Source organism: Pagrus pagrus (genome assembly GCF_965226575.1).
Source record: "Pagrus pagrus genome assembly, chromosome: 15".
NCBI classification, from domain to species: Eukaryota; Metazoa; Chordata; class Actinopteri; order Spariformes; family Sparidae; genus Pagrus; species Pagrus pagrus.
The window spans coordinates 18,087,857-18,106,366 of record NC_140199.1 but is presented as its reverse complement, the minus strand read 5'-3'; the positions used below and the strand labels follow the sequence as shown (position 1 = coordinate 18,106,366).

Here is an 18,510-nt window from a genome sequence, read left to right as displayed (position 1 = left end):
GCGGACAGGAAGTACGTAAACCATGACGTAGTGCGTAATGTCGCAGTAAAATTGATATTTTTTGAATGTCAGTATTAGATAATTAAATGCGTATATAAAATAAATTAATGTGTATAAAATAATTCACAGATATATCAGAATGAGCACAAATATAAAAATGAGTCAATATAGTTCAATAAATAATTACATTATTTAAATGTTTTGTTTTCTTTTAAAGATCTTTAAAAAGACAACTTTTATTTATTTATAGGGGATTATACCACATTTATTTACTTCATTTACGTCATACACATATTTATTTATTTATTTATTTTTACAAGGCCATGCTTTAAGTAAAATCGTCAAGTGTAAGATGCTCTGTTAAAAGTTAATCAAGTATTTAATTTGAAAAACAAAAGTATTATCATCAAAATATACTTTTAAGTATCAAAAAAGCAAATGTAGTAATACTGCATAATGTTTTAATTTGTAAGCAGCATTTTAACGTTATAGTTGGTGGAGAAAATGTCAGCTGCTTTTAGTTATGAAGTTTACTTTTGCAGAATATTATGATGTCACGGTGAAGGTGACTTTTAACCTTTTGGATATAAAATGGCATAACTTCAGCATAAACACAGTCTCCCTCTGAAACCGAGTAAAAAAAATTAAGTATAAAGATCCTGGAAATACCAAAGGGTGGTAAAAAAAAAACCCTCAACATTTTACTTAAGGGTATTAAACGTTATTTTAAAAATATATATTTTTCATTTATTTGATGTCATTACATTTTGGCACAGGGCAGCCATGCAATATTTTTGAATTAGGGTATTCGTGCACTGCTTTGCTGTAGGATACAATGCAATATTCTTGGTGTGTATGTACTGTTGTGTATTAATCCGTGTGGGTTACTGCATGTTATGTGACTGTCTATGATGACTGTCTTCTCAACACAGGCTAATGTTAATCAAAATGTTTCCTCACTGATGGCAGGAGAGACACTGAATACTTCACAAACTATGGCATTTATTTCAAACAGAGGCTTCTGCTTTGCTTACATTTTTACAATAAATTACACAATGACCATCATCAGATGAGCCTAATAAATACTATCGAGCATTTTTCAATAAGCTCCATTACTTTCTCTTAATCTATGATCCATTTCCCATATACAGGTTCATACAGCTTTAGCTTCAGGCCATGTACAAGGTTGGAAAATAGTTCAGCCGCATCCAAAACCACCATTCTTCTCTTACAAGCACAAGCCATAGAAAAATGAAACGGGATACAAACTAAAGCAAAACATGAAATAAAAAAAAAAATGGAAGAAAAAACAAAAGAACTATTGAAACTGATGAAAGAGGCCGAACGAAACAAAACAACATAAACAAACTCAAATAAATCCGTTCCTACAGGAAAACAAGAATGAGGACAAAAGGGGCAGAACAAACATGCTGTAACCCTCCATATTTACACTCAAACTACAGTTAAAACCGTAAAACTGTCTGTACAGAAAAGTACATGTTATTAACAGTGCAAGATATTAAATAGCTCGACTCAAAACACTTCTCAATATACAAATGTATAACAAAAGCATACAATTACATACAAGTGCCGAACAAAATGTAACTTCAGGTTATCGTACAGTAGGGGGTCTATACAAAGGAAACACTGGAGATGTCTTCAGAAATGTATACACATACGTCACTTTATGATATAAATGCACATTTACAATATCTTTACCTTTAATCTGGTCATAGTACAGGAAACAGAACCAAACATTTTTTTGGTAGGGGTGAGTATGAGAGGAAGCTGGCATGTCGTTATTGATCATGAGTAAAATTAGAAAGAGATGCCAAAAAAGTATGTAATGAAGCAAAAATATGCTTAATTAAATAACTTCATGTTGTTTGAAACACTGCAAATGTGGGATTCAGCTTCATCCGTGTGTTCTGCAGTACTGAGTACATGCTGTAAATACTTATACTGTATATGGCTGCCTTCAAGAAAACTTGATCCTGTTGCAGATGTGCAACGGTGACTGGGGGGATTAAATGCGTGATGAAAACATAATAAAATGAAGCAGATGGGCGTTTAAAAGGCTGATGAACTGAAGCAATGTGATCACTGGATTCACCACCTCCATCATTGCACATTATATACTGCCAAACTTAACAGTTTACCCAAGCTGGATGAGTATTCAGTAGTAGATTACGGGTGATCAAGAGTTTTACTTCTTAAATATCACCACATGCTGATAAAAACCATCATTATCTGTCAGCCCTTCACTGCCTGCTCACTCATACAGCGTTCTTCAGTCTTTTTTTTTAAAGGGGACACATTATTCCAGCTTGACCCTCTGATTTAAGAATAGGAGAAAAAGTGCTGTCCTTTTTCAAAGTGCCCCATGGAAAAGAACAAAAAGGCACTACAGTATCATTCCATATTCATCCACTGAGGTTGTCAGTGGACCTCTGATGGTCTGAAACCCTACCCATCGACACCTACACCTGTACAGGACCACAGACGCCTGTACGTGACAAGACCATCGTCAACCTCTTGAGGTTTGACAACGTGAAGGCCTTTTTAATGAGGGTGGACAGAGAAACGTGGCAAAGTGACATTTCCTACGCCCTTAATGCCAATGTGGCAGTGTTCCTCTGGATTCCCCCGCGAAGACACGGCGAGCACAGGCTGCACCATGTTGAGCTACGAGGACAGAGCACAGAGGGGTCTTCACTGGAAATCATCCCTTACCGATACAACTTTATCAAATGGAAACAATTATTGCTTGCAAAAACAATTCTTATAAATGTTCAATTAAGGAGCACGCAAAAGACGATTTTGTAGAATTTTTTGACAAATTTCATCCCTACACAATCTTCATAAAAGTGCACTTAAGTGCCGTTAGCTTGCCAAGGAAACAGTTGTCAATAGAAAATAGTGCTTGTTTCTTTTTTTTTTTTTTGTCTCTGGTCTGGTTTTTGTGCCCCAGTAGTTACAGTATGTAGGTTGACTTGTCTGTCCTGTTGGAAGGGAATGGGGGCGGGGGCCCCGGGGTGCTGGTTAAGTGCTTAGTGCGGTGGCTTTTCGCTGGTTCTTCGTGTCACCTGCACTCCACTGATACCCCAGAGTTCTGAGAAGAGGAGGATGACGATGACACCGGAGGGTCGGCCAGTGTCAGCATGACTGCCGCAGTCAGTGAGCTGGAGGACGGTGAGGAGGAGGATGAGGAGGAGGAAGAGGAAGCAGCCACTGTACCTGAAGAGGAGAGACAGGATATGGTTATGAACAGTGATAAGGTAGGTAGGTGGAGACAAAATACAGTAGACTCCTGAAGAGGGACTTATTACTACATATATTTCCTTTTCTAACCAATTCACATATTACTGAGGTATTAACTAGTTTTAATGGTACAACAACATTTAGTGAATCATTAGTTTGAAATTAGTTACTCAGCACTTTGAGCTGCAACGATTAACTGATTCATCAATTAGTTGTCAAATATTAAATTAAACGGTAAGTATTTTGGAAGTTAATTAATTGGTTTGAGTAATTGTTTAAGAAAAAAAACACAAGAAGTCAAAATTCTCTGATTCCAGCTTCTTTAATGTGAATATTTTCTGGTCTCTTTACTCCTCTATGACAGTAAACAGAATATCTCTTTGTTGTAGACGAAACAAGACCTTTAAGGATGCTACTTTGAGAAAACAAGTTTTCTTTCTAATCGATTAATTAATAACTGACTGATTCATCAACAATGAAAATAATGGCTAATTGCAGCCCTAAAGCACTTAAGGACTTTCCTAACAATCTTAAGAATGGACTTAAGAATAGCCGGTTAGGGTTAGGGTTAGGGTTAGGTACCCAATCCTGGTACTCAGTGACTCACTTTCGCGTTCCTTCTTCTTCATGCGTTTTCGTCGCCTGTCAATAGAGGCCACCTCAGACTTGAGGGAGAGGTAGTGGTTCCTGATGTCCTGCAGTTTCTCCTGAAGAAACGAAATCCTCTCCAGACTGTTCATCTTTTCCAGGTCAGCTAAGGGGAACGTACATAATGCATTTTAGGGAATAGATACTTGCATATAATGTTGACATAGTTGTTACTAAATATAATCAGTTCACCCTCAGGCATAACAAGTCAGTTCAATGTTTGGCACTTACACATCTGGAAGCTCCACTTGTACACGCGTGGCGATCTTCCATGGTTGTCTCGGTGCGGGGCGTGGTCGGCGTCACCCTGCTTGTGGTACTTATGGCTCGAAGGGGGAGATCGTCCGTGACACTTGGGCGAAGTGGCAGCCTTCACGTCTGCTGCGCTGTTCTTAGAGGCAGTTGATTTGGCAGTGCCCTCAACAACAGACTGGTCTTCACTGTCACTGCTGTTGGCTGGAGGAGAGAAGACGGATGGAAAAGTGGGGCAATGATGAAGCAAAAATTTCATTTCCTTCCCCACCTGAAATCTGTACCTTAATGTCAGGAGACATGTAAATATGAGAACAGAAACTCTCCAGCTGATAAAATGACTTGTGTCTCATGAAATAGGAAGGCTAGCAGAGCACCAGCGCTCCTATCTACCAGCTCTCCTTACCTGTTTTCCTATTCTTTTTGGGAGGCACACCTAGGCTCTTGCGGTTTGGCTTGTGTTTCTTTGAGGCTCCACCCGTCTGTGATTCTTTCTGTCGCTTCTGACTCGCAGTCGCTACAAAGGAAATGCAAGATGACGGTGAGGGAACAGGCAGACTGTAAAATGAGTTGTCAGAGTCTATTTCTTTAGTATTCCATCTAAAAGAGAAATAATGATTTAAAAGATACACAGGAGCTGGCATAGTAGATTGGCTGTTATTTGTACCTTTGGACTTCTGCTCACTCTCCTGTTGGCTGCTGCTGCTCAGCTCGAGGCTGCAGCTGCTGCTGCTGTTACAGGAGAGGCTGACGTCAAACACCTTTGAGGGGGAACCTGCCCTCTCGTCCGGAGGGAGATCTTGCAGCTCCCCGCCCAGACTCTCCACTTCCACCGTGCTGCTGTCTGTCTCACTGCGCCCGCCTGCCACTTCCTCCTGGATGGGTCCTGGGGGAAGAGCGTCAGAAACCGGCTCTGAAGGCAAGGCTGGGGGTAATGACGGCGGAGGGGAGGAGGGCTGTGCCTGACTAGAGTCCTCCACAGCACTGCCTCCTCCTGATGGGGACTCCGGCGTTGTCGGCGGTGTGTTGAGTACGGAGTTACTGCCGCTGCTTGGAAACTCCTGCAGTTTGTCGTTCTCCATCTGCTCCTCCGAGGGTTCGTCCTCTGGTCCGGCATCCTGGTCGACACTCGGCTCCTCCAGACATGAGGGGACAGGTGGAGGGGGAGAGTTGGCGGCCTCTGTGTCCGAGTCGGAGAACAACTCTTTGAGAGTCTTTTTCGGCCACTGGGCCTGGATGCTGGACCACACATCCTTCTGGCCTTTGGAGCGGACAGCTGGCCGCTCCTCTGCATTCCCAGACATTTTGGCCCTCTTCTCAGGAATCTCCCAGAAACCAGCTTGTCTGCCAGTTTTGGTCTTCTCCTTCATCCCGTTGTACTTCTTGGAAGGGGAACCTTTGGTTTTTGGCCGGCTTCGCTCGCTTTCCTCCGCCTGGGACTCGGCCAGCGCTGCACCCTCATCATCTGAACTGCTGCTAGACGAGGCCCCTCTCTCTTCACCACCTGGACCTGCCGCTCTCTCCTCCAGCTTCCTGGGAGAGCCACCAGGCAACCAATCAGCACTCCTGGTGCTCCTGGTCTTAGCTTTCGATTGGGCTTTCGGGGTCCTCTCTGCTGCGCCCTCAGATTTCCTCTTCCTGGTGCTCGCCTCTCCCTCTGGCTCTGGTTGGCTTCTGCGCTTCCCGACGTCGGCGTTGTCGGCGCTGACTAAATCCTGGTTCTTTCCTGAGACTGGAGAAGGTTTGGTTGCTTCGGGAGCGCTCTCCCAGCGCTCAGATGCTTGCGTGGGCTCTGGCGGGGCCTTTCTTGGGCTACCTCTGCAACCTGGGCGATCCTCTTCGTTATGCTCTCCCTCGTCATCCTCATGCTCGCTTTCGTCTGTGGACATCTCGGATGCTGAGCAACAAAACAGAACTCCTGTTAGTGTCAGCAGGAGATCAACAGGCATAAATAAACCACTTCAGAGTGTCCTGATCTGCTGTGAGTGTGCATGAAGACTACAGGCTAATGAGTGTTGCTACCTTGCAGGCCATTGAGGATAGAAGTAATTTCTATAGACTTGACTGGAGACTGCTGAGTCCCTTTGTCCTCACCCTCGTCCATCTTGGAAAAGACATCCTGACTCAGGCCACATTTGGAGCGCGGGACTCGGTTCGAGTTGGGTGAAGGGCCGAGGACTTCTCTGTCATTGAGCCTCTCCAACCTGTCTCGCTCCCTCTCAGCTTTGTTCTGTCAGGATTTCAACACAGTCAGTGATTCGCTTCATGATATCAGACCAGATTTTAAATGTAAAAATCACCACATTTCAAACTCGTACCTTTATTTTTTTGCGGTGCTTTATTTTTGGTACGTTCTTATTGGCGGGGCGTACGATCTTGTCTGCTTTGATCCACTCATCATATCTAAAACAAAAAATAAATCAAGTACAAAGACAAGAGACATTTTCATTAATCAGATCGTTGGAAGGAGCTGAGAAATATCCTCACACCACCCACCACCACCACCACCATCACCACCACCACCACCACCACACAGACACCTCTATTGTCTGACGCAAACATGTTGCTGTGACACAATAAGCCTCAACAGCAAAGGAAAGAGATCCCATGGTGTTATGTGGAAAAAGACAAACCTTTACGATGGAGAAAGAAACAATATTCACACCGACCACCACACAAATCATATTCAACAGAGTTCCGACAGTACCAAGGGTGCTACTTGGGTCGTATGAGGAGAAATGAAAAGTTTCACGACATCGCACACGACAGACACAATGCAGAGAACATCCCACTGTCTTTTATAGAGTGCTAGAGGACCACACAACGACATTGAGACAATGAAATGCTGATTGCACTAGTTAACCTCTGTGTTATGGTACCCTAACACTCTACTTAACACTGCATTAACCCTGACCCGCTGGGGAGGGGGGAGAGGGTTGAGAGGTAGAGGTGAGTGTAGCAGCACTTTGGTTGGCCTTTCACAGATCCAAAGGGAAGCTCATGTTAAAAAAAAAATTGTTTCACCAGAACCACTGGTTGGGTAGAATTGGTTCAAATTCAAGCCTGTCTGTTCGTTTTGTAGAGAGACAGACAGCTGGGGGACAGACAGACAGGGGATTCGGACAAAACTGAGTGAGGGAAGCTGAGGAAATGATCCACATCAACCCAATACTCAATTCTGTTTCTGCCACTAGATGGCCCAGTGTTCTCCATAATCAGAGTACTGACCATGGGACTGGAGCAGGTGAAGCAGAATTGTGAGGAAGGGATGTATCTGTAGGGGATACCCATGTAGCGGTGATCCCTTAAGCTGAATCGAAGGTTAAGAGATGTCTTTTTTTTTTCTTGTTTTTTTAGGGTGAATATAGACGTTAGGTGATTTCTCCCCAAGTCCTGTCTTACCTGACGTTCCAGCCACAGTAGTGCACCAGGTAGAGCACCTCTCCCCCCTCCACGTCTGCCTCTTTCACAGTGGCCTCGTACGTCTTCAGATTGCGGCCTCGCCCATACCTCACCTGCACCTTCATCCCCGGGGGGTAACACTCAAACTCCTCCCCTTCCTCCCCCTCCTGACTGCTGTCATCCCTGCAAGAAAAACAGTTCAGCACTTCCTGGCCCTAGGCTGCCCCGTGAAGCCCGCCCAAACCCAGCCACCCAGCTCACTGCCTGCTGCTAGGAAGCCTGTTTTCTAATTAATCTGATCCACCCTCACCTTCCCTGTCCCATTACAACTCTGCACCCTTACCTATTAAGAAACATAAACTTCCCATTTCTAGTCCAGTGTAACCTACAGCAAACTGAATCATTACAGTAAGCCAGTCAAAGAACAGTACATGAGTGTTTCAGTAAATAAAACATTCTTTCATGGCAAAAATCAATCATCTTTCATGGGAAATAACACTACTATTAGGCTATCTAACCCTATGTCCACACACACCACAACATACTCGGGGTTGTCACTCACACACACTGTAAGAAACAAAGCAGCCACAAGGAGGAGCTAGTGGGAAACAGTCAGGAGATGTCGAAGCTGGAGGGTAAACGGGTGGTGCAGGAGTGCCAGTAAGTGGTTTAGGCGGCGCAGGGGCCACAGGGGCAGGTTAGCACGGCAAAGCACAACTTGGCAGGCAGCGCAGCAACTTAAAGCGAGACTACGGCGTTGGGAGGAAGCACAACCACCACATCCAATTTGATCCGCTGCCACAGAGAGCAGCTACAACACGGCGCTCCACACAAGCCCTCTCATACCTAACTGCTCCGAGCTTTTCTGCTGACAGCTAACTTGCCCCCAACCACAATGAGGAAGATGCACTTGTTTGTGCAGCTGTCCGAGTGTGACAACTGAGGGAGTTCTTAATCACCTCCAAGACTGGGGACACACTAGACTTCAAATGCCAACCGATTTTTAGAAAATACACTGCACATAATCAATCTCAGAGACCTTTTCCACCCCTCAGTGATGAATATGGTCACGAAACACAAACAGGCACAGAGAAGGTATCAAACACTGAGATATGACGCTTTTAGAGCTACAGCAATCACTTTAATAATTATTATTATTATATCAAGTGACAGAAACATTTAGTCTAATAATTTATCTTTTAAGTCATTTTTTAAAGAAAATAATAATCAAAGATTTGTTGTTTATAGGCTCTAAAATTTGAAAATACAACATTACATTACAGTAAATGGAATATTTGGGGGTTTTGGATTGTTTGATGATGTCACCTTGAGCTCGTGATGGGAATAATCACTGTTTTCTCACATTTTACAGACGAAAAGATTAATCAATTGACCAAAAAAAGCAATCAATCAGGAACAAATTGTAAATTGCAGCCCTGAAGACACTATTCAAAAGCATCACTTACATCTGGACATACGATTTCCTCAAAACCAGCAAAATTCACCTTCAGTCAGTGTAGATTAGTGACAAAGTCAGTCCAAGTGGGCTGTACACTTACAGAGCAGTTGAGTAGACTTCATCAGGAAAGAATGTAAAAGGTAAATAGTACTCAGGCAGTTACTTAACAATCAATCTAGAACAAGAGTTTCCCCTCTATATAATTAATTGCTCTAATTAATATAATTTAAAACACAATTGGTCGGTGGCTACACACGGTCGCTGCTGCTGAAGGGAAAATGTGATCCACACACACACGCACACTCCAGGTCTCTTCCAGATTACAGGTTGTAAACACCGAACATGTTTTGATATCATCAGGAAACTCAGATGTGATCATCCAGCAGGTCGGCTGCTGTGTGAATCTGTAAATCCTCACACGACCACATAATCTGCTGCGAGGACCACTGATCCAGACAAAGCCAAAGGATCAGAGAACCTCCAGGTTCGCATATGATGGCAATCAGTGTGATCATACTGTAGGGTGCCCAAGGCCACGGTGATAAAAACTACAGAGAGAGACAATAGTGTGATCAGAACATCCTAAATATGGGGGATTTGCAATCCCTTCGACCAGAAACATAGAAAACTGCAGTACACCGAGTATGTGGGGTGTATTGGTTTCCTAGCCTGTCCCCAGTAGCTCAAACAACCTCAACACAAGTGTCAACTGGAGGCTGAACATTCACCGGATTCACATTTGGTATCAACATACGTCCCGAGTGACCCGATCACAAGTGGACAGCTCCAAGTACAGATGTGAACGCCCCCAAGACACAGTCGGTCTGGACATGTGCCCACATTCTTTTACATTACACAATGTCTGATTTCCATGCAAATCTCAGTGTTTGTGCTGTCTTAACCTGTCAATGTTAGCAGCAGTCTGTTTCAATGAACCATTGAACCAGTGACCACAATATTCCCAGACTCCCTTGACAAATTGTGTGATTTCAAGAGTTGTTCTGTGAGGAAGAAATTCACAATTTTTGCAAAACGGCTCTGTTTAATTCTGAATCATTGGAACCTTCTTGTAAATTCGGCATTAGATAAATATTTATTTTCTTTTGTAAAAAGTGCCCGTTGCTTTAGCATCTGCTTCTGTGTCTTACTTCCCGACAGCTGTTTGAACATACCATTTCAACTGATTTCATCATTTACACTAAATTTGTGAAAGAAGACATTTTATTGACACTAAACATGTCAAATTTTACAAATACAGTAAACAGTAACTAATCTGGGCTACTGCTATGTCATCTGTGGACAAAACCACCAGACTCCCTTAAAAAATATCTCAATTTTGAGACTTGTTGCATCAGAAGAAACCGTATAAACTTTGTGAAACGCTGTCTACAACACATTCTTAACAATTTGAGCCTACTCGTTAAACAATAGACATGATACAAGATAAAATGTATCTGGATCTCGATTTTTAGATAGAGCAGGGAAGTGGAAAAGACGCATTTCCAGGTGTGAACTGACAGGCTTAAAGCTGTCGACCCGTGATCAGATCACTCAGGACGGATGGTGACACCGGGTCTAAATTCCCTCAGAGAGCACTGATGTAGACGCTCTGGACAGGAAACAACAGGGACCGAGACCGAAACACGCAACTAACATTATTCAACACAGAGAGGTCATCTTTTTTCCTCTAAGGTTACTGCCTCTGAAGCACTAACTTGCGTCTAGTATAGTGCGCTAATGCATCGGTGACAACACTCACACACATGGAACATATATAAAGCTGAACATCGAAAAAGCCAAAAAATGAGAGAAAAGACAGAGAGAGCGAGAGAGAGAAGAGTTCAGGAGAGGGCAGAAATCGAGACGAGCACAGCCATGTTGTGTGTCGCTGAGTGAGTGAGGCTGGCTGCGGTCAAACAATCCCAGCCAGAGAGAGAGAGAGAGAGAGAGACAGAAAGAGAGAGACAGAGAGAGAGAGCACAGCATGACATGCCAGGTGAAAGGTAGCAGTCAGGCTTCGGTGCTCTAAGATGTCTCTGCCAGCTGATGCCGACTAAGCCACGAGAAATAATAATAGCACAGAGGGCAGTGGGTAAGAGCTTAGTTAGAAGAGAGAGAGAGGGGAGCGTTCCTCTCTCTCTGGTTAGCAGGTACAGGTGGATTGTGGGTATACTGGGAATTAGTGTCATTAAGGTCAGAGGGGTCCTCATCTAGTCATGGTCTTTTAGGCTTTTACTGCCACCAAGGAAAGTGATTGCCTCAGGTCCTTTTGTCTGCAGAAACTTTTAAAAGTTCTGATGCACTGACAGTCAAATTGGATATTAACATCCCCATGCAGGAGTTTGCATGGAGCTTGTGTTTGTGACATGAGGATTTTTGTTTTTACCGCCCTGGTGGAGGGACCATCCTTTCAGACCACCTACCCAGAGTTGTCCTTGCTCTCCTGCTCGTCGTCGCACTCCTCCTTCACGCTCTCCGCTCCGAGGCAAGCCGTCGACGAGCCCTCATCTGCGTCTCCCTTGAGGGGACCGCCGTCATCGTCGTCGTCATCATCGTCATCGTTTCCACTGTCCTTTCCCTCCGTTTTTGATGGTTCAGGTTCCATTTTGGCTCGGGTCAAATCAGGTTTCTCGTCCTGTGAGAAAAGGACTCTTTTATTGAAACGAACGAGGGAGGTCTGCGGAGATTAATGGACAAATACCGAACATAAGTAAAAAGATTTCAATCAAACATGCACCTGTGCACTACAAGGTTCCTCATCCACCAGGGCTGTCTGCTCTTCACAGCTGGACGATGTGGCAGCTGCTCCTCCCGCGTCCCCCTCAGACTTCACCTCCCCCTTGGGAGCCTGCTTCAGAGGGAGGTCCATCCTGAAGGTGATAGCGGTGGAGGTGCAGTATTCCTCAAATCCATACAAGTACCTGGATGATAAAACATTACTCATCAATTTATCCTGAAAATCCAAGATGTACATGTTCCATCACAAGTGCTGCTGCTAAAAGCTAATCTTGTAAAGACAGAAGCTTAATTTAATCTTGAGGAGGCTATAAAGGTAGTTGTAAAGACATCCAGATGGACATAAAATGAGACTACAAACTGCATGTCAGCCTTGATGGAAAATTATAGAAACATAAGCCCCATCTGCCCAACAGAGATGCTCAGTCAAAAGCTTCGAGGCAGCTTCTATACGTACTTCCTGTAAGCACATTTGACGTTGTAGCCGGCAGCTGAGTTGAGCACAGGGATTCCCAGATCCTGGTAGACCTGCTTCCAGATGGCGCCGCTTTCAATCTGCCCAAACACAGGACGACGCATCCAGAGTCAGTCCACATTGAACGAGACAAGCGCAACCAAAGTCAAACTATGCTAAGGGGAGATTCTGTCAGAGGGGCACTTACGTTGTCGAAGCCTCCCAGTTTGTGCACCAGCCTGTAGAGCTTGAACAGGTTCAGGTTCCTGTAGCCCAGAACAGGTCGTTTGTTGATGGGAGTTCCTGGAGAGGAGAAACGCAGCACGGGTTTACATGGTAAACACAAAAGAAGAGCTTATTTTTAACAGAGTCGGGCAGTGCTGCATGACTTTTTATTCTTAAACTGTAAACCCTTCATAACGCCTTCAAAGCTATCCAGTCGTTTTCTGCTATGGCAGAGGAAATTATTTAGCTTGAGGAAAAGTAGCAATACTGCAAAATAAAAATGCTCCATTACACGTTTAAAAAAGTCACTTAAAGGGTCCCCAGAGGAAGCTGCATGTAATCTGATAAACTGCCTCCGGTGATGTTACTTAGAGATTGCATTGTGGGTAATGTAGGCGCCAGGTTTTGAACAGCAGTCCACTGGTCTATCATTGCACTCCTATAACACTGTTAGACTCATTATGGACAGTAATGCAATTTATCAGATTACATGCAGCTTCCTCTGGAGCCACAAAAGACTTTATACTTCGTTTTCCATATACACAGCAGCACTCCCCGAGACCTGAACACACACTTCAGTGTGTAAAATTGATGTTGAGTTACCCCTTAAGTAAAAGCACATAAGTATTGTTAATGTACTAATTTGTAAGTAGAATTTCACTGTTGTAGTTGGTGGAGGTGGAGCCAGAGATGTGGACTCGAGTCACTGTTTTGATGACTTGCAGATTCATTTAACAGAAATAAATGACCTGAAGCTCAACTTGGACTTGGAAGTTACAGATTTGAACCTTAACAATAAAAAAGCTAATTAAAAAAAACCTGTAAACATCAGTGTTGTGTGCATCCTGGGCTCACCTCTGTCTTCCATGAACTTGTACAGCTGCTGCAGAAAGTTCTCCCGCTCCTCTGGGAACAGCTCCACTTCCTCCTGCAGACAGAAAACAAGACATCTTGAGCATTTTTGGTTTTTTTTACTTGTAGGTTATGGGGATGAAGAGCATGTGCATGGTTCTGCCTCTACCTCCTCCTCCTCGCCGCTGGCGTCTTCTTCCTGCTCTTCCTCCTCGTCCTCATCGTCATCCTCGCTGCTGGAACTTTCTTCCTTCACCTCTGTCTTCCAGGCGCCGGGAACGACGAACTGCTGCTGGAACTCCATGGCTGCATCCAGTGCTGTCAAACACACAGAGAGTGAGTAATGTATTGTATATTATCCATGTCTGATAAGGGCTGCCCGTCAAGCCGGCAGCTGTAATCTAGCAAACAGAGCTTAAAATACTGGAGATAAATCATTTTGCGGGGAACAATTTTCATGGTAAATTAAATAAGATAAGACAAGAACAGATGTCAGATTGTTCTTTTTATCTCATATAGGAAAAATCAACAGAAAACAAGTAAGCCTTTTCTTCTTTGATTTGAACCTCCATAACATCTGTCACTGGGTGTAGCAATCCAACAGGTGAATGACACTGAATTAAACCACAGCAGCTTCAGGCAAAATGCTATATATATATCGTTATTTGTTTACAAGTTTTATTGCTATGTCACGCTGAAATTAATAGACCCATATACAGAAGTAGGACAGTATAAAAAAGCCATTTTGACGTGAACATGAGGAGGAGCAGCCGCGGAAGAAAGCAGCATGAGAATCTGTCAGGAGTATTTGCAGTGACGCAGAGCAGCAGAAGCATTCAGCCACAGTGTCACAGGTGGGTTTAAGTAGCATCTAACCACCCTGCCAGATGCTTGTTTTACGCTTTTGTAATGCGGAAAATATCACAGTTGTGAGTCAACCACCTGTGAATACCAAGACTGCTAGAATACAGAGCAGTTTCCTCACAGTAATTATGAAAGAGTCGGAGCTCTGCAGCAGAGAAATGGGGGCACTATATAAAAAGCCTGGTGAGGACTTCAAATAAAAATAGACTCGACGGTGACAGGAGCTCTCTGCCGCTGCATTCCACGGAACAAAAACACAAACTTCTCTTTTCTTCAGTCCGTCTCGCTGCAAACCCACTCTGTGAGCGTTTTTTTGCCAAGTGTGTCAACGCACAGACCGGCCCACAGATGTCGGGGATGGGCTGCGCGCTATGCACCACTTCTGTGAGATTCACTTCTTAAAGCTTTAGTTTAAACTCACCTGGTTTGAGCCCTGCGTCGGCTTTTGGAGGACAATCGCTGTTCATCTCGCGGACGTCCTTCCGCAGCACCGTGTAACTGCAAAACACAACGCGTCTTATTAAAATGTGCACAGAAGTTATGTAGTGTGGACGGTACCGAGTGTTACAACATGAAGATTCAGCTCGGATTCAGGCTTTATATGGCTTAAAAAATGGAGATAGTCACCCTGAACTGTAGCCCAGCAACAATAACCTCAAAAGCGTTCAGACGTGACTGCATTCTCTGGCTACTTTCTTTCAACATCTCTACTGCAGCTGGACAAAGTGTTGGTGATTTGGCACATAGATGGATCAGTGAAGCTTGTAAACTGAAAACAGTCAGAGGCGAGGCGTGTGTGCCAGAGAGACGATTTGCTGTGGTGTCTGTAGGCAGCTGAGCAGATCCAATCGCTAGATTTGTCATGGAGTGAATTTAAATAAAGCAAGAGCTAATAGAAAACACCTTCGTTTAATTACATTTCCTATAGATAATCTTTTTTTTTTATATAGAAAACGTATGGGATATGTTATGGTTTACAAACATACTTATACATACAAGATTTATTTTTCATTGAGACCAGCTGCAAAGATAAACAAGTGTAACATCTACAGCCATGCTAGCAGCTCTGTGAGGCTGTACTTAGGACACTCTGGCTTTGAGCAATATGCTAACATCAGCATGCTAACATGCTATTTAGCAAGTATAATGTTTACCATGTTCACCATCTTACTTTAGCATGTTAGCACGTTAACATTTGCTTATTATCACTAGAAAAAAAGGTCAACTGAGGCTGATGGGAATGTCTTTAGTTTGAAGGACAGATATTTTGTTTTACTAGCTGAAAAAAAAATAAATACTAATAAAAAAATTAGGCAAAAAAGGCATTTTATTTTTTGTGAGGTAAAATGTTCTTTAAATGTGTAGGATCCCGAGTTATTGTTTATTATCTTTCATAATCTGAGCACGGCAGGTGACACTTTGTGTGAGTGAAGCGAGTCAATTAGGGAAACTTTGGATCCTAGCACTACGGAAGCCCTGAGAGGCTAGTGATTTATTTTTTTTAAAAGGTATTAAGAAAAATTATCCTGGCATCTTTCACTTGTACTTAAGTCATATACACAGGAGGAAAAGTTTTGATCAGACTTAGAAAATGGATCACCAGAATGTTTTCTCTCTTGCCTCTCAAGGCTTCCGTATGGTACCATTTTTCATGTTAACAATATAATACAATAGCTTCTGGCCCATTGGTTCACTGTTCAGTATCAGCCTGGCCCTCCAAGGGAAAAAGTCTGAGCAGCCCTGGTGTCCTCGAGAAGGTGGGGGAGTAATATTTCCATCAGTAACACAATGACACAACGTGCGAACATCTTGGTCACGGGTTTCATACATTTTCTGTAATAAAACATCTAAAAGCAAGAATCCTATCAGATGGCTGACCCTGAGACAAAAATCTTATCCAGACATGCAGTCCTTTAATGAATTCTGCAGCCCAGTCTTGTTTGGCTGATATTGAAAGTTTCAGTCAAAAGCATACTCACTCGTGTGAGGGGCTTCTATTTACAATGTAACTATGGTAACAAGTTGACGATAAAAAGAAAAAAAACGCTTCCTGAAAACTCCCGTCTCCCCTCTGGCAAGACCTTGCTTTCCGAAGCCATTGTTTTTGAAAGGCGCATTGAATGGTGATCACTAACAATACCAAACTCTCCAGAGGAAAGTGAACACGCTGACCCCGGCGCTGTGCGGGAGAGGTCACGTGGCTTATGGATGTGACCTCTCTTTAGAGAACAAATCACACAGGGAGCAGCACTTAGAGTAACTTGGTAATAATAATAGAGGAAAAGAGGCTGACATAAATGATAAAAAAGCACAATAGAAACGGAGTGTGTGAGTTGTGAAGGAGTGGAAAATATGAAAACAGGCTGAGGGGAATGGTGCGGCATTGAAACAACTGTAGCATTACTGAAAACAGGGTATAGATGGTGTTACATTATACTGCAAGATCTCTGCAGTAATTAAATGTGAAAAACTTGCTCTCAGAAAATATATATTTACTTCCCTCTGTCAGGGCTCGATTATAACATAACAAAAAGACATGCACATCACATCACACGAGTACCAGCAATGATATGCACCTGTTATCACTGTTATTCCATCCACATTAAAGCAAAAAGGATTCAGAGGGAAACAAACCTGAACATCTCATTAACAACAATATAGATTTTTCCATTTTCTCACGTTATTATTTCTTGAATTCTGGACACACTATACTGATTTCAGTGAGTAAAATCATATTGCTACAGAACAGACAGGAAAACTGCTGCAGCGCGATGTAATTTGCAACAGGCGCCATCACAGGACGCCGTGCTCGGACAGGAAATACTTCACAAATGTATAACTTCCAGTTCTTCTCTGATTTATCATCCCTTATCTTATCCCTCTCATCACCTCTACACTTCACCCGACTATTAGCCAAAATAAAAGCGATAAGAGGGACGTTTTACACTTCTGCTGCAGATAAAGGGCCACGCTGAGGAAGTCTAGACTGAAGGCTTTTCTGTCATCAGTGGAAATAAAAATGGACAGAAAAGTCGACTTAGGAACAGATTCATTTATGTCGAGCATGTGCCTTGTTCCTGCCCACATACAGAGAGACTGCAGTAACACACCGCCAGCTGAGTGCAGACTCCTGACAGGACTTATTCCTCTTTGCCACAGACAAAACAATCTGGCTGGCTGTGCGGTTCCACGCCGAGGGCAGGCTGCAGGGAAAGCTACACTACCTTACTTCAACAGTAGCTCACAGCCTTAGGACAAATAAAACAACAGCACCCAGAACAACCAGGGAATGCACACATTGTTTGGAGATCACGAAATCTCAGTTTCTTTTCTTCTGAAGCTACAAACAGTATGTTGTTGACAATTTCATTCTTTTTTTTTTTAACTTGCACGATTAATTAGTCGAGAGGTAGAAATGTCATCTGACAGAAAGCCACAAACCACATTACACTAAATATAAACACATTAAGGGCAAGAAAAGGCCCAAAAAAGATCTGAAATATTTGTTAATATGTCCAAAGCAGTGCATGTGCTTCTTTATGCAAAGGCTCACTGCAAATATATATCCTGTTAAAAACCTTATGAGGACGCTCTACACTAGCACTACGTGATCAGTTGATTAATTGACTTACAGAAAATTAATCAATAACAACTTTGATCATTTATCAAGTAAAAATGCCAGTTATTCTTCTTATCAAAGCTTCTCAAAAGACTGCTTGGTTTTCACTTAAATGTGCACTCTGTAGTTTTGGGGAAGACATTTCAATCAGAAGAGAAAAATCTTCAGCGACTCATTTTTTTTTAATGCCTAAACAAACTAAATAAACAAATTCTCTTTGTTTTCATGGCTGAACAAACTGAATAAACAAACTGATCTTAAATGACAACACACTTTCATACTGTTTTACTTCATTCATATTTGGTGGACCCTGCCACATTTCTAACTTCAAACAGTGTTCTGGGGACCTTATTTTCCTCTGAGAACAGCTTGTTTATTCAGTTAAGGAAAAAAATTGTATTTCTAAGTTTGTTTCATCACCTCATTAATATGAAAATTAAAATTAAAAGTTTGAATTTCTTCTCCAAAACTACAGAGTGCCCCTTTAATGTTAAATCAGTACACCTTAGTTTTTGACCTCTTAGCTAAAAAAATCATCATGAAAATGCAGATTATCAGAAGATTTTATTGATAATCATTAGTGCAGCCCTGCGTCACACACGGTGTAAATGTGGTGCTCAGCACATTAGTGATGACTCACAATTTTCCATCCTTGAAAGAGCGGACGAAGATGTTGTCCTTCTTCATGGTCACGTCTTCGTGGCAGTCCGGGGAGATGACCTTGTTGCACAGAAACAA

At 42.8% G+C, this 18,510-nt stretch overlaps 1 protein-coding gene across 2 annotated transcripts in view; it reads right to left on the bottom strand.

Annotated features, from left to right (window-relative positions):
• Positions 1-982: 982 nt before the first annotated feature.
• Positions 983-18,510, bottom strand: part of arid4b (AT-rich interaction domain 4B) — a 44,001-nt gene continuing 26,473 nt past the window's right edge. The window contains exons 9-24 of one of the 2 annotated variants that reach the window (XM_084375460.1): positions 18,413-18,492; positions 14,575-14,651; positions 13,459-13,607; positions 13,293-13,365; positions 12,421-12,515; positions 12,216-12,313; positions 11,760-11,943; positions 11,446-11,657; positions 7,564-7,746; positions 6,480-6,564; positions 6,184-6,391; positions 4,829-6,058; positions 4,568-4,678; positions 4,141-4,365; positions 3,869-4,015; positions 983-3,237 (exon numbers count right to left, since the gene is read on the bottom strand). In XM_084375460.1, the coding sequence (XP_084231586.1) occupies positions 3,083-3,237; positions 3,869-4,015; positions 4,141-4,365; positions 4,568-4,678; positions 4,829-6,058; positions 6,184-6,391; positions 6,480-6,564; positions 7,564-7,746; positions 11,446-11,657; positions 11,760-11,943; positions 12,216-12,313; positions 12,421-12,515; positions 13,293-13,365; positions 13,459-13,607; positions 14,575-14,651; positions 18,413-18,492 (3,312 nt within the window). In that variant the 3' untranslated portion in view covers positions 983-3,082. The remainder of the gene's footprint in view (positions 3,238-3,868; positions 4,016-4,140; positions 4,366-4,567; positions 4,679-4,828; positions 6,059-6,183; positions 6,392-6,479; positions 6,565-7,563; positions 7,747-11,445; positions 11,658-11,759; positions 11,944-12,215; positions 12,314-12,420; positions 12,516-13,292; positions 13,366-13,458; positions 13,608-14,574; positions 14,652-18,412; positions 18,493-18,510) is intronic. The other variant, XM_084375461.1, reaches the window with a different exon arrangement.